At 32.3% G+C, this 14,349-nt stretch overlaps 1 protein-coding gene across 3 annotated transcripts in view; it reads left to right on the forward strand.

Moving 5' to 3' along the window:
- LOC118188575 (glutamate receptor ionotropic, NMDA 2C-like) overlaps positions 1 to 14,349 on the forward strand; it is a 938,424-nt gene that overhangs the window by 626,319 nt on the left and 297,756 nt on the right. For all 3 annotated transcript variants that reach the window (XM_085820356.1, XM_085820357.1, XM_085820355.1), the window contains one exon: positions 3,209 to 3,390. In XM_085820356.1, the coding sequence (XP_085676482.1) occupies positions 3,209 to 3,390 (182 nt within the window). The remainder of the gene's footprint in view (positions 1 to 3,208; positions 3,391 to 14,349) is intronic.

A 14,349-nucleotide genomic window follows, 5' to 3' on the forward strand; every position in this document is an offset into this window, starting at 1 on the left:
TTAAATGTGTAACCACATATATTTAAATGTGTAACACAGATATTTAAAAGTAAAAATGTCTGTTTTAAAAAATATTAGGTTTAGGCTTGTATATTAACAGAATTACATTCCATCTATAACTAAACTATTTTTGAAATTATGATTTTAATTCATTTCTAGTAAGAAAACAAATTCAAAATTCGTGTTTCTATGTGCCCATGTTCGGGTGAAAGATTACGTTATTCAAAATTTGATGGCTCTAGATACTTTTCGGTATCCCAGGAACCCTACTATATGTGATTGGCTTTGATGAACTTGTACCACATTATGCTTAAAGAAGACTTAATTTCCATCATGTCTACATGAAGAATGATTATGGACGTTATATAATGCAGTATGTTCTGCCCATCATATTTTTGTGGTTTTACTTCAAAAGGAAATTTCTATAAAAAGTACGTTTTATTTCAGAAACAAATAAATTTTACTCTTAAATCTTTTTTTATAAACTTACTTGGGTATCAATATTAATATAAGCCTTTATATAATGTGTAGCATAAACACAAATATCTCGTTAAGCTTATAGAGTTAGCTTTCTTAGGCCACATAATTCTAGGTATTCTGATCAAATTTTATGTGACGTTAAAAAAATTTATATTCTCAGTCAACCAACAGAAGCACATTATAAATATCTTTCAGAAGGTAATTCTCTCAGAAATTCAAAAATATTTAGAAGTATCCGTCCAGTACGATAACATAGTTCTAAAGTTAAAAATCGATAATTTATGAAAAAAAAGGCCAATAGTGTAATTCACTTTCATTCAGTTTCCAGAAAACTTGAAAAACCTACTTTAATGTCCAATTTCCGTAATAAGCTCACACATCGCTTATCATTCACTGCGTCACTGCAAATGTTGAATTCATTACAAAGTTCATAATGAAGGAGCCATTTTATTAGGGAGCGCTACAGAGAACAGTAATTTGCGTTGAGAAACTTTGTTTTTGTTGTTACCTATAATTTGACCTCTTCTGTTACAACACGTAGCTAATCTCCCACATGGAAAATTTTGTGTAGAGAACAAGCATTTGGTATCGTTAAACTTTGATAGAATTATGTAACGAGTATCCAATAACAGCTTTGTGAAAATTTTGATTAGATTTCTGACTTTGATATAACTAGTTAACTAATTAAATTAACTTTAACTAGTTAAATTTTAAAAAAAGAATTGATGATCTGCCAGTAGCTGGTTAGAGACAAAGATGAAAACCAGTTTCATTTTGTTTATATATTATTATTATTTTTTCGAAAGAAAATCAAGGAAATCGTAATTATTAAAAGACTTTTATGCGGTTTGATAGAGAAGAAGGAAAGCAAACCCAAGATTTTAGGATAATGACATATTAAATCTTCTGCAGTCACGACCATAAACAAAACAATGAAACTTTCGTAGCAAGTGAAATGTTTACATCCAATGAGGTATAATACTTGCATTAAAATTAACTATTAATAACAACAAATAAACGCGTTGTATATAAACGAGAAACAGTTAACAAATGGACAGAAACTATTTCATCTAGTGGATCTGTTAACTTAATAAAGAAGTGTTACTCAGTATAAATTATAATTATTTATACCAGCAATGACAAAATCTGTCACTTTATAATAATAGATCTTCCTCTAAATAAATTATAGCTATTTATACTGGCATCTTTTCTGACCAACCTTAGTAAAATTGGCTATTGCTGTGGCTCACTGTTTTAATAAAATACTCTGCTTTAGAATATGTCGTCTTGAATTTACTTGGTAGTAATTAAATTCAGAGCACTTAGACTTAGTAATCCATTATCCTATAATCACGAGACTTGAGTGAAAACTCACAATTATCATGGCAATTGTTTTCGTGTTCCACGTGTCACGTACTATATCTGTTCTTACATATTATACCGTTTCGAACTTCTTTCTAGTGTTAAGATTCATTACAAAATTAAGTATAAATTAAAACTGAAAATAACAAAACAGTTATAATGGCTTTAAAATAACTTCTAATATTGACTGATTTTGAAACTAGTTATTATAAAATAATGTGTTTTAAAATATGTTAGCCACTCTGAAAAATACTGTGTACACTGTATATTATTTAATAAAGGTATTTAGAGTACGAAGCAATACGGCTTAATTAAATTTATATAACATCATGTGCTCTGAAACTGCAAAATTTCTGCATACTACGTCCTTTCAAATCCACAGTCCACTTCAAACTCCTATGACTCTCTTAACATATGGAATCCACCTACGAGTTGACATCTAAATGTCTTATGGCTAACACCCTGGAGAGGCTAGTTTGTGCTAGCCCCTTCAGGGTGTTAGTCATAAGAGCTTGGCCATAAGCAAGGGTGTTATCCATAACCCTCCAAGGTGTTAACCATAAGCTAGGGTGTTAGCCTCTGTAGGCTGTTAAACTAACAGAGATTAGCTTCAGCGACGTACAGTTATGTGCTTATATAAATATTAATGAGTCTTTTGTGTCTGCCAGGCCATTGGCTTGGATAAGATTTCAGCGTTAAGCACTAATGTTTCCGATTCTATGCTTTCTTAGCGAAAAGAAGTATTTTAAATATGTTAGTCAAACATCCTCTCGAAAGTCCGATATCACGTAAAAAAGCATAAGTTCTTTGAATCCTATTCACTCATGCTCAAATAGGGAATCCTTGGCCCAAATTGTGATGATGATCAGCATTCTTTTCAAGGCTTTTGCGCAATATATACTCATTTGTTTATCTCCGCCTTTGATTGTTCCACAGGTCTTTTTGCACATGCAGATTTAGAAAAATATTTCTGTTCCCTTTTATATACATGAAGAAATGAATAATTCATTTAAAAATGTAGTTGCTTTTCGAATGAGTAAATTTTTATATACAAGGCAAAAATGTTCCGAAATATAAATTTATGATTTCAAATTCTTCAGAGTGATTGTTAATGTTTATTGATATGAGTACAAAAATATGTAAGTTAACATTTTAAACTGAAATTTCGTACAGAACTCTGCTTCATTTTCTTAAATCAACCCCATAAATGACATGTGACTATTTTAATGAAATTTTAGCGATATAGTAAATTCTTTATGGCAAGATAGACTGTTTCCATAAGAAGCTCAATTTGAATTGACTGTAATAATGACAGACAGATTTGAGAAAATTTCTGAAAGATAGATTTGAAATGTTCTTCTCACAGAGACTACCGCAGTCACAGGTTCTCCAGCTGGCGCCGTCCGTGGAACATCAGTCATCAGCCATGCTTAGCATCCTCAGGAGGTATTCCTGGCACAAATTTGCCATCGTCACCAGCCAGATAGGAGGCCATGATGATTTTGTACGTGCCGTTCGAGACCAAGTGCTGGCCATCACAGATTTTAAGTAAGTAAAACTTCTATTAGTTTATCTGAAAAATTTTGAATATATCAGCTTATTATCAAATTTTCACAATAAGTAGAGCCGAATAACAGCAGATAAGAAAAAACATGCAACAAAAATGAAAATAAGTTAGACATCTCCTAGAATAATAACACGAAAATATTTTACAACTATCGTAATAAAGCAACCTGTGAAGGTGAATACTGTTTCTGAGGATATAATAACTTTATTTATCATTACCACTAGCTTTTAAAGCGAGTTTCTTTGCAGTATATTAAAGTGCCTGAGATCACAGATAATCGTATTAGGAAAACTTCATTCAGCACGGAGATCATATGTAAATGTTATTTTAAGAAAATTAGAAGAAAAATTGTATTCTAATCTTTCTGTCTGCATTCTAGTTAAATATTTGAAACAGATATTTATCTAAACGACAAAAAATATCTAAATATCTCAATTTAGGACTCGCAAATGAATATCAATTATGCAAACTAAATGCAGTAGGTTTCGCAGCGACTAAAAAAAATATGTTAGGGTACAAAAGTTTATTATCCTTGTAAAACCCACGCAGAAAATTTTCGCCATGAGTAAACATCTTATTATTACTCAGAAAGACACTTTTTCTGTAATTAAGAACACAGTTTACTATATGGAAGACAAACGTTTGTCAGAGATGCACTTTGTAAAAAAATCATCTCCACTTAAGCGGAGTACTCGCGATTACCCGATTACCTCCCCCCGATTATTTACGTCTGAGACTTGCAACATATATACACCAGATAAATAGATCGATCGATCAAACATCTAAATAGATTGTGAAGGTCATTCTACTTACCTAATACGTAAAACAAATAAAGTTGCAAAGCATTGTGTTTCGGCAGTATCGGCAACAAAAACATTCGGCAGATTTTGGCTTTCTGTTTGGCGCGATCATTCTCCTTAATAGTGGACTCCAAGCTTTCACAAGGAATACAAATACGCAAAATGTGTTTCACACATTTAAAAATTTATAAATGTTTTATGCATTAAGTGTAATATAAAAAAGTAAAACACATGAACATAAAGAAAAGCAACAAAACAAAAAAAAAATTATTCTCACTAAAACTTCAAAAAAATTGCTACGAACCAGTGTTACTAAATTTTGTATCTTCTTACCTATTAGAAGCAGGCTTCGAATCTATTATTTACTAAGAAAAATAAGAAATACGTTGAATACTTTTCAAGGAGGGGATTTAAGAATTAAGTGAAGCAATTTTTTAAATGAATATTAAAAAATGTATCAATACATCACATTCATTGAAATTAAATTTTTGAATCTATTTTTTAAAGTCTAATTTTTTTTTTATTTCTGAAAAACATGATTATATTTGTAAAATTAAAAATAATAATAATACAAAAAACAATAAAACCTAAATATAATGAACCATTTTTAAAAACCTTTTGCTCATATTATAAGGTATTGCTCCCGCCTTCTTAGCCTGCCTTTGTAGTGCAGTGGTCTGCACTGTGAGCGCATATTCCAGAGGTCAGTGGTTCGATTCCCGGCGAGGGTGCTGCTCATTTTTTATCTTGACTACTTCCAAAAAAAATCCTAATGTCATTACAATATTCTTAGTCTAATTGGAAGTTATTTCCATGCAGTTGCTTCTATTATGATGATGTCATATGGTGAGACTACAGAGAAATGTATACTATATACTAGTTTTTATCAAATGGATTCTCTCCAAGGACCTGTAAAATATTTCGGTACGTTCTCGCGGACCGGTAAGTTTAATAATTCGACCCATTGGCACAATTTTTTCACATATATAAATCATGAAGACAAAAATGATTTTTAAAGCATTTTTTTTGTTATAATTTACATATGCACATTCAACTTACTTAAAATATTGCATCGAAAATAAAACTACCAAAACTTAACTAAAGTTCTAAGAAAATTCTAATATTTCGTGGACCGGCAAATAATTATTGCGGACCGGCGGTTGAGAAACATTATATACTATGGAGAAATATGCAAGAGGGTCGATGAAGAAAATCATTCTTTCAGAAGCGGTCAATGCACGAAAATGGTTAGGAATCTCTACTGTAGATCCACGAAGACTGTAAATAACGATAAATGAGCATAAGAGTTCAGAATGTGATAAAAAAAAGAAGTGCAAGTGTGTATTAATTGCATAAGATTTAATAAAAAGACGGAAAATGCAACTAAGAAAGTTGATGTAAATCATAAGCCATTTTCTGGAACCTGCCCCAACCATACATTTATGATGAATCTTGCAGCTTCAAAAATTTATTATGGGTAAGTCCGACAATTTGTCTGTTTCTTTTGTACAAATAAATTTGCACAAATCAAAACTTGCTACTCAGCAACTTATTTTATATATGGAGGCAAATGACACTGATGTCGCACTGATTCAGGAGCCGCACTTTTATAAAGGTGTTCTTCCTGGCTTTCCAATAAAATATAAAGTTTACTATGATTCCGAAGCAGAAGTTGTCAAGTCTGCTGTTATTGCTCGCAATCAGAATCTTTCTCCTTTTTTAGACTTAAATCACACAGTTTATAATACTATTGTTTTAGATATAAAAATCAATGGTTCTGACTTGACTATTTGTTCCGCTTATTTCGAGCCCCAAACTAATATTGACATAGAACTATTAAAAATTTCACAAATTTTAACGATGAAGAAACCATGCAATTTTTTATGTGGTATGGATTCGAATAGCAAATCAGCGATTTGGCATAGTCCTATTACTGATGCTAGAGGAACGAAACTTAGTGATTTTATTAGTGCGAACCATTTGTTTCTACTTAATGAAAATCGCGGACCTATTTTCTGTTCCACGCAAGGCTCGAGTTATATTGACCTTACGCTTTGTAGCTTAGAACTGCTGCCATACGTTCAAGGTTGGGATATCTCTGAGGAAGATTCTCTTTCTGACCATAAAATGATTATCTTTGAACTTGTTTTATGCCGTCCGATTATATCTTCTAATTTGTGTATTTTAATTTAAAAAGAGCGAACTGGGTTTTATTTACTGAACTTTGTAAGAGAGAATTGTGTAACTTGAATATCCTTCTTAACAGTTGCTCTGATTGTATTGCATTAGAAAATGTTGTAAACAGACTTTCTACCGTTGTTTTTAATTGTGCTTTACTTTCAATTCCGATGAAGAAAAGTAAGAAGAATGGGGTCCCTTGGTGGTCTAAGGAAATTGATTGTTATAGAAAGCATGTAAATGCTGCTAGGCGTAGATTCCAGAGAGAAAGAAACTGTCTTCTTAAAAATATTTATAAAATTAAATATTTCGAATTGCGGCATAAGTACATGGCTAAATTAGCTAATGCTAAGCTTGAGTCGTGGAGAAATTTTCTCTCAACTATTACTGTTCACAATGTCTGGAAATCTATATATAAGTATGGGGTTAAGACCAATTTTGCGAAAAGGATTGAGATTTCGGGAATTAAACTCCCGGATGGCAGTGTTACTTCGAGTTTGAGTGATACAATTGTTGCTATAGTGACAAAGAATTTCCCAAGAGATAATGCGCGTGATGATAGAAATTCTCATAGAACTATGCGCACTGAGTCTGATGGACCTTATATTTCTTTTATGGACTGTCCGTTCTCTACTTCAGAAGTTAACAGTGTTATTAAAAATCTCAAGAAGAACAAATCACCTGGGCTTGACTCTCTTTCTAATGAAATGGTACAGCACTTTCATGCGGTGGATAGCACTTTCCAGCACAATGGAAGAGAGCTCGGGTTGTTTTGATTCCTAAAACGTTAGATATAAGAACCCCTTATCTTGATAATATTAGATGCATTAGTCTTTTGCCTACTTTGGGAAAATGTCTTGAAACTCTCTTCATTAACAGAATAAATTGGTATTTGAGACAGAAATGTTTTTATAATGATTTTCAATTCGGGTTTACACCTCGGAAGTCTGCTGAAGATGCCATTATTTGTCTTTGTAATAACGTTCAGTATGAAAAGAAAATGAAGCTTACTACAATTCTTATTTCCCTGGATTTCAAAGGGGCTTTTGATAATGCTTGGTGGCCATCTATCTTAACAATTCTAAAAGATAACTGGTATACCACATAATATCTATAATCTGCTTAAAAGCTTCTTGAACGGGAGGACCGCTGAGCTTCAGCTTGGAACCGAAACTAAGGTTTATTCTCTAAAAAAAGGCTCTCCTCAAGGTTCTGTGCCCGGACCTACTCTTTGGAACATGATAATAAATAATCTTTTAAGTCATCTCGACGGTTGTTTAAAAACTGCATTTGCGGATGACTTACTTTTAATTTTCCAAGGAAAGACTTTAAATAACATGCTTTTAAGAGCACAAGAAGTTCTAGATTTTGTCTCTAATTGGGCGATTTCTCATAAACTTATAAGGTATTTCTCCCACTTCCCTAGTGTGCTTTCGTGGTGTAACGGTAGCACGCTGGGCCAGTATTCCAGAGGTCCGTGGTTCGATTCCCGGCGAAGGCGTTTGCATATTTTTCATCTTTTCTGCTTCCAATTAACCTAATGACTATACAAGTGGCACCCGAACTAAAAGGGTTGTAGATGATGATTCTCCGCACCCAAGATTTAGCGACTAGGGTCTCCTAAAACCATAGTCACCCCTTAAAAAGGGGCGTATATAAGGTATTTCTCCCACTTCCCTAGCATGCCTTCGTGGTATAACGGTAGCACGCTGGGCCAGTACTCCAGAGGTCCGTGTTTCGATTCCCGGCAAAGGCGGTTGCATATTTTTCATCCTGTCTGCTTTTAAAAAAATACCTAATGTCTCTACAAACTCACTTTCAATTCCTCAAAAAGTAAAGCTATGATTGTTCCCAGAAAGTTTGATGAGCAAAATATTGCTCCTTTGATACTTGATGATCCGTTGGAATTCGTAGAAAATGTTAAGTATCTTGGTGTCATTCTTGACCAAAAATTAACATGGAAAAAGCACATTGAATTCCTTTCTGCTAAATTTGAAAAAATTATTAATGGATTCCGCCGAATTGCCAAATATACTTTTGGAGTAAGCTACGATGTTAAGAAACTCATGTATGAGCAGTGTATTGTACCTTTCATTTCATACGGCTCTCGTGCTTGGGGACATGTTCTTGCAAAGAAGGTTAACAAAAGAAATTTGGGAAAGATTCAACGGAGAATTCTTCCTCGTATTATTAGTGGTTATAGAACCTTAAGCTATGAGGCTACTTTTGTTCTTGCAGGAGTTCTGCCTATTGCTTTTGAAATTGCTTATAAGAATAATATTTTCGAGTCATTGGCAACTGATACTTTGGAAGACTGCATTAATGGAATTATCCCCTTCACTGATCTTCCTCATCCCGTTACTTTAGAGACCATAAGTTTCTGAGAGTATAAGAGACTACTGAAATCAGTTTTCATATGGTTTTCTTTACAGATGACAGCAAGTTGGATAACAAGGGTGGCCTTGCATTGGTCTTTTTGAAAGCATTCCGAGGTTTTTTTATTTTAGACACTGTATACGGAATGAATGCACAGTTTTTCAAGCAGAACTTCTGTGCATTTATCTTGCCGTCAAATGGATCAAGGATAATAGCACAACTTCCTCAAGGTACCTTATTTGTTCTGATTCTCTTCAACTTTTGAACAGTATAACCAGCTATGACAAATTAGTTATCAAAACCCTATTAACTGTCAGTTCGCTTAGAAATAGAGGAATTGGTATCTGCTTTGCTTATGTGCGTGTTCATCACGGTTGCTATGGAAATGAAAGAGCTGATTTCTTAACTAAAGATGCCTTAAATTTACCCATTGATATCAACATTAGCATTCCAAAGAGCTATTGGAACTCCTTTCATTATAAGAAGCTTTCAGCTAAGTAGAATGAGTAATATATTTCATCTTGTAATGCTCAGGTAAAAAGTTCTTTCCTTCTATTTACCATAGACTGCATTCTGAGTCTTTCCTCTCTATAAATTTTAAAGTTTTTCAATTTCTATCTGGTCACGCTAAATTTGCAAGTTACTTGTTTCTTTTTAATCTAAGATCAAACAATTTATGTGAATGTTCAAAAAGAGTACCTCGGGATGTGGAACATTTGATTTTCTCATGCTCTACATTTGATTTTCTCATGCTCTACATTTGATGGCTCTAGATTATGCTTGCAGAGCGATTTGAAAATATTCGTAGTGACTTAGCCAGTGAACTTATCTGTTTTCGTGAAGTTCAGACTGCTGTTCTTTGGTTTTGTTTGTTTTATTTATGTATGTAACTTTTAATGTTTTAGTTAACTTACTTCTGTAAGTCCCGAGTTATACATATGTGGTGCACGGGGGGGGTCTGTATGTTTTAAGAAAATCATTTTTAAAGCAAAAAATGCACAATTTACCAACATATAAGAATAAAAATCTGAGCTGAGCCGAGTAGCATAGTGGGTGTATATATATATATACTTTTGATGTGGCTGATTTCAAAAAAAAAAAAAAAGAGGTGCCCAATACATGCTATAGCAGTCCTATATACAAAATTTCAATGTTCTGAGGCTACTCGTTTTTGAGTTATGCGAGATACATACATGTAAAATATGACAAAATACGATAACCGTTTTTTAAAAAAATATTCGCGATCTCAAAATTAACATTCTAGATTTCGTGCTTTTCCCCTAAATTCATCTGTTCTCCCGGATTCGAGATCGTTCTATGTTATGTAACGTTTTAATGCAGATACCTCTTCTCCAATTAAATTCATTGTAAATCAAAGCTTTCTCTATCTCAAACTGAAAATATTAAGTCTCTTCCTTCTTCCTCTGTCTTGCAGTGTTCTCTTTCGCTTATGCTTTCCTGCTGGCAAGATGCTAGTTTTTCACGCTATGTATTACTCATTTTATCCTCTCTTTAGGGAGAGTACAAGAAGTGATAGCACATGCCTGCTGTCCCCCTAGAAACACTCCTAACACCCCATATATAAAATCATAGCTATGTAAATTTTCATTTTTATGAAGTCCCTAAGGACCACATTGACATATTAAAATCGCAATAAACATACAAATAGTGACTTTACCTTAACCTTAGAACAAAACATTTACAACATACTAACATTCAAAAATTCTGATTTACATAATCAATCCTTCGTCCCTCGTCTTGTTTAATCTTCCTACAAAATGTGGCGTTATTCTCGCAAATCGATCGCGCTACAGAACACTGTGAGCACTGTCAGTTTAATTATGGCCACCCGGTATGTTTCCTTCTTACAATCACTTCTAAAATGTTATACTAATAGAAACGTCCAACATTTATCATTAATATTTAAGTATTAAGTTTTCCTAGGCTTTCTGTTTTAGCTTATTTGAATAGGTCATGTAGAGATAATTATTCTGTTTTATTTAATAGAATTGAATGAACACCAGCCTAATCGTCATTAGAGTTTATTTGGTCATCATTAGAGATATCTTTAATGCTCGCAGACAGCCTATGTATTTCTAAGCTGTTTTCTGGATTTCTGCCTTAAATTTACCCATTGATATCAACATTAGCATTCCAAAGAGTTATTGGAAGTCCTTTCATTATAAAAAGCTTTTAGCTATGTGGAATGAGGAATACATTTCATCTTGTAATGCTGAAGTCACCAAAAAGTTCCTTCCTTCTATTTACCATAGACTGAATTCCGAGTCTTTCCTCTCGTTAAATTTTAAAGTGTCTCAGTTTTTATCTGGTCAAGGTAAATTTGCAAGTTATCTGTTTCGTTTTAATCTACGATCAAACAATTTATGTGAATGTTCAAAAAGAGTTCCTCAGGATGTGGAACATTTGATTTTCTCGTGCCCTACATTTGATGGGCCTAGATTATGCTTACAGAACGATTTGAAAATGTTCGAAGTGACTTGGCCAGTGAACTTATCTGTTTTCGTGAAGTCCAGACTGCTGTTCTCTGCTTTTGTTCGCTTTATTTATGCATGTAATTTTTAATGTTTATTTATACATGTAACCTTTAATGTTCTAGTTAACTTACTTCTGTAAGCCCCGTGTTGTACATATGTGGTGCACGGGGAGTCTGTATGTTCTCAAAGGAAAAAAAAATGTGCCTAGCAGAGGACGTGTACGACTGGAAAACATGGATCTTATAAGAAATAGACCAATCCAAATGGGTTTTCTCCCTTGCCTTGGCGCATTGCCGGCTGTCACCTTGACCACATGAGGAAAAGTAGGGACGACTTGTAGAAACTTAACAATAGTTGGCTTTTGCAGCGCGTATAATTTTCAAGGAAAAGCTGGTGATAGCGCCTCATTTCACAAATTAGAATTTTTAGATATTTTTATTTTTGAAACTAAGATTGATTTTTAAAAATTTAGCATTTTTATCAAGCATAATTAATATTCTAAATAATTATAAAGCTGTTGACGCTTTCAGGTCTAGATATTTTTTTTTAGCTGTAATGAATGTTTCCTATGCTGTAATGAATATTGTATCTACTTCTTTAAAAAAAAATAATATTTTAAATCTGAACTAATAGACAAATTCAAGCAAACAATTTTTTCTTACAATTTTTATGCTTTTTATTAGTGTAAATAACTAAAAAATACTAAAATCGAAAAAATGGATTTTTGAAAATTTTTAATTGTACTGCTTTTTTAAAATTATATCTGAATATTATAGCGTAATATTCTACGAAGGAGTTTTATTTCAATAACATTTCATAATACATCATAGTGATAAACACTTTTAACACTTTAATAATTTTTATGCATTTATTCTAATGTTAAAAATTGTATTTAACTGTAATAATTAATTGTGCTAGTATTTTATAGTGATTATTTTTTAAAATTTATTTCTAGTTCTGCATAAGTTTTCTTATTTATTGTGAATTCACTTTATTAGCCCAAAGGGGCGGCAGCTCAGAATAGCTATTAGTTTTGAAACGGCATTTTACTTTGCTTCATTATAAATGTCCGTTTCACTTCGCAAACTGTTGCCACAAAATATTATCGTCCTGTATTATATTTAAAGAAATTAAATAATGAAGAATCTGCATCAATGCATGTATGTTTCTCTCGCACTGGGGAAAAAACAACAGAATTTAGAGCCATCAAATTTTGAATAACGTAATCCTCCACCCGAACATGGGCACCTGGACGAACTAATTTTGAATTTGTTTTAATCCATTTCATATTTTGTAACTTTATTGAAGTTTTGATTAACAAACTCAACGAGTTTAAAACAAGCAATGGCAACCCTGTACAGAAAATAACATTTTTATCTCCAGCGCGGAAATTCTATGCCATTTTCAAATACTTTGTGATATTTTTCTTGAATTAAATTTTATGCAGTTTACTTGCGAAAAACATGATGTTTAATAAATAAAGGTAACGCTCAAAAAGTCACGAAAAACGGTCCTTTGGGCGTAATATAAAATCAAATCTGAGTGCTTCCAGAATTTATCTTTCTTTTCCTCATTACACTTAAAAAGGTTTATGTTCCAAATTTTATGAATTCTGAAAATAAATAATCATCCTGTAATGTTAATAATTAATGATCATATAATGAAATAAATAATCGTCTTGTTATGTTATAATAATTTTAAAAACTACTGCCTGGAAATGCTCATAAAATCAAAGAAAATTATCAGATCTTGTTTAATTTTACCTTATTTGTTTCAAAGCATCATTTTCTATCAGTATTATTTAATTTCCCTTTATTTGTACACAAAAATAAGTTCATATGTTTTGCGTTTAGAATTTTTACAGTTTTACTAAAGTAAAGAAATTTATATAAAACTTACGCTTGAAAAAATACGCAAAATGCAGTAAAAAAGTGCTTTTATGAGATATATTAACCTTATCTGCAAAAACTGTGACTTTCATAATCTCATCACTTATACGACGTATCACATTTAATAATTAAAAACAATTAGATACAAACGCCATAGGTTTCTGTGCTAAAGTAAGCCGGATCGTCCCTACTTTCTCTTGCGGACATGTGGTCGATTCACGCTTTGGTCACTGGGTTAGTCTATCTCTGATAAAGGTCCATGTTGGAAAATATTTGATTTAACGTGTTGATATAAGAAAAAAATTAAAAAAAAAAAAAAAAAAAAAAAAAACTTCTATTCCTCGAGATTTTTTTTTTCTGAAGAAAAGTGTTTATTTTTACATATATACATACGACGTTTAAATTAAATAAAAAGTAGGAATTTCTAAACTTTGCAAACCAGATTTTGCCAGAAGCACATAAACATATATAACACTGTCACCCACATAAAGAGAAAAATCATGCACCTGTAGGCCTATCTGTAATCTTCAAAGTAATACGAAACTGCAGATGTATGTTCTTCACAACACCGCATATTTGGATTTCTTGTTGTTTTTTCAAGTCAAGTAAAACGTGATCTTATTTTAGAGAGCTTTTTAGATTATTCTTTGACTTAAATACCTTTGATAAATTATACAATAAATGTTCTTTAAGACGCTTTAAGTTAATTTAAGCGAATATGTACGACGTGTAAATCGGTCTGCAACTCTCCTGTAAACAATAACTATCCCATAAAAGTTAATGGAAAAGCAATTACGTCACGTTTGTGAGCTTAAAGCCTTTTGCTCAGTTTTAAGGCTTAAATAAATAAAAATCACTTTTATTGCTTTATTGTGGGGAAAGAATGAGCTGTACGTTGAGGCAAGTAATTTCGTTGTTTATTTCTGCCGAAATTACGGTTAGCTATTAGAACTATAATTTTGTTTTCTTCTAGTTTTTTTTAATGGAATAAAAGTATTTTATTTTTTAACTGACATTTCTTTGTTGAAATAAATTCCGAAAAATTAAAAAAGGAAACTCTCCTAGTAACATTACAAAAAACAGTATTTATTCTACTAAAAATATAAAGCCAGTTTTTTGGACGCTTTGAATGTACAGATGGGTTGTACACTATTGTTAGTCTGGATTTAGACTTTGATTTTCATTTACGGCTCCACATTTGA

This window comes from Stegodyphus dumicola, chromosome 7 (genome assembly GCF_044657685.1).
Source record: "Stegodyphus dumicola isolate Sdum_Otavi_A_Nest chromosome 7, ASM4465768v1".
Lineage (NCBI taxonomy): Eukaryota > Metazoa > Arthropoda > Arachnida > Araneae > Eresidae > Stegodyphus > Stegodyphus dumicola.